The 2,500-nt window shown below is 43.9% G+C and overlaps 1 protein-coding gene across 2 annotated transcripts in view; it reads right to left on the bottom strand.

Moving 5' to 3' along the window:
* adgrg3 (adhesion G protein-coupled receptor G3) overlaps positions 1-2,500 on the bottom strand; it is a 28,298-nt gene that overhangs the window by 711 nt on the left and 25,087 nt on the right. For both annotated transcript variants that reach the window (XM_062525055.1, XM_062525056.1), the window contains one exon: positions 1-2,500. This exon is cut by the window's left edge and continues 711 nt beyond it; it is cut by the window's right edge and continues 7 nt beyond it. In XM_062525055.1, coding sequence (XP_062381039.1) covers positions 2,392-2,500 — 109 coding nt within the window. In that variant the 3' untranslated portion in view covers positions 1-2,391.

Here is a 2,500-nt window from a genome sequence, read left to right as displayed (position 1 = left end):
TCCCCTCGTTGACCAACGCGCTCCTGGCGCTCCGCTTGTACACTTAATCAGTCCCGGCTCTCTCGCGCACCTTGCTCACCTGCATGGCTTTATCCTTCTGCACAGGTGAGTCTCATTAGGCCAATTAGGCAGCAAGCCCAATGCAATCATTATCTCCCCCCTATTATCCCATCAGTCCACCACAATATGAATAGTAGGCTACAATCTGCATAAAGTGTGCTGTCATGAATATCAGAAATTTCAGTATGTAGAATAGACTTACCGTATATAAATAATTTTGTAAAGAAAATATTCTTTTATTGTGTTTCAAGCTTTTTCTAGGCTTTTTGTTGTTAAAAAATCATTATATGAAAGGACAGCAATAAAAAGGTGACCTTTTATTGTTAAAGGCGATGCAATGAAAAATGTGGGTGCACCTAAATTTTGCGCTGGTGCACCTAAAATTAATTTCAAGATTACAGTGATATTAATCTAGATTAAACAAATTAATCTATGCCCACCTCTAATTACAATACAAACACAAATACACAAAAAGAAAAATTTAGTTAAGATAGGTCTGACAGTGCCTAAAAAGATGAATCAGTAAAAGATCAAATCCAGTAAATAAGTTACGTAGATAAAAGGGGAGGAAGTGAATTGGGGGGGGGGGGGGGTCTATCTTGTCCTGTTGTGTGCATTCAGTACTTGGATAGAAAAGGGGATGAAAGAATTTTTGTATCTTTGTTTAAAAGCAATGGGAGTTTTAAAACGCAGGCCAGATGGCAGCAGCATGTATTCAGAATATAGGGGATGACTTGTGTCTTGAAGGCCTGAACACACCAACCAGACTGGCCGAGCGTCGGCAGGAAAGCAGTCGGACTATCAATCAGGCTCTCGTCTCCCCTGGTCGGTCACAAAAGTGCCACTGAACACACCGATGCGACGCCGATTGTACGTTCTGCGCGTGCGTAAACTGTGATACATTACCCGTAACTGCAGGCTTCAGAGTCAGCCGAGCCGAGTAGATGTCATGCAGGATTCGAGGAACTAATTGCAACTAGTTTTCGGACTTCTCTGATTAAGCAATAAGAAAATATAAATAAAAGTATATAGTGTGTATTATTTTATTGCCATTGCTTTTGTGAGGCCAACGAAACACTCTTGGGCACGGAATAAATAACTTTTTGCCCGTTAACCTAGCTAGCTTGCTAGCTAATATTAGCACAGTAAATGAAAACTGAATGGGAAATAACCTGAAATAACACACGTTCAGAAACTTAGTTTTAGCAAAAATATGTTAGGAAGGTCTATCAAATGGGTTCGAAATTTACATCGCTGAATGTAGGGCTAATGGTTAGTTTAAACAGATTGGTAATTGAGACCGACGGCCACTGGCCGACTCTACATGTCAAGTCGGCCAAAACTGGCCAAAATTAGCCCCGACGGCGACTGCCGACGGCACGGCACACACCAAACAGACTCAAGTCCCCGACCGCCCCCGACGACCGATTATCGCGTTAGTGGTTATCGGTGTTCCCCGTGAGTCAAATCGTGCAGTTGTGCATCAGTGGATTACATGACTCGTAAGTAAGAAAGTTTGTCTACATGTGTTTATACTATGAAAATAATATACATGAGCCTAATGACGCTGGTGTGTGCTAGATTCCCGGTGAATATGCAGACTAGGCTTAAAGCAATGCTGTGTGTGTGTGTGTGTGTGATACTCGCTTTTATTAGAAATTAACAGGAAAATGTCAACGTCAAAGCAGCGTGGTTTCATCGGCCAAAATGGCAGCTATAACGTTGATTCAACGTGTGCATCCTAGCTGGGCAGCTAATATCACACAGCTAATATCGCATGAACACAACTAATATCACACAGCTAATAACACATGAACACAGCTAATATCACATGAACACTGCTGTTATCAAATGAACACGGCTTATATCGCTAATACACTGCTGTTATCAAATGAACACGGCTAATATCGCTAATACACTGCTGTTATCAAATGAACACGGCTAATATCGCTAATACACTGCTGTTATCAAATGAACATGGCTACTATCACATGAACACGGCTGGTATCAAATTAATACTGCCTCTGTGGTTTCAGGGTAGCTGGGCTGCTGCTGTGTGTGTGTGTGTGTGTGTGTGTGTGTTGGGTAGCTGGGCTGCTGCTGTGTGTGTGTGTGTGTGTGTGTGTGTGTGTGTGTGTTGGGTAGCTAGGCTGCTCCTGTGTGTGTGTGTGTGTGTGTGTGTCTGTGTGTTGGGTAGCTAGGCTGCTGCTGTGTGTGTGTGTGTGTGTGTGTTGGGTAGCTAGGCTGCTGCTGTGTGTGTGTGTGTGTGTGTGTGTGTGTGTGTGTGTGTGTGTGTGTGTGTGTGTGTGTGTGTGTGTTGGGTCGGTAGAGTCAGGAGCCCCCCAGGCTGCTCATCTTGACGGTGGACTGGCTGCTGGACTGGAGGGAGGACTTGGCATGGTGCCGTCTGCACGTCATAGTGAGAGCCCACAGGAACAGA

Source organism: Sardina pilchardus, chromosome 21 (assembly GCF_963854185.1).
Source record: "Sardina pilchardus chromosome 21, fSarPil1.1, whole genome shotgun sequence".
Taxonomy (NCBI): domain Eukaryota; kingdom Metazoa; phylum Chordata; class Actinopteri; order Clupeiformes; family Clupeidae; genus Sardina; species Sardina pilchardus.
This window is presented reverse-complemented; position numbering and strand designations above follow the sequence as displayed.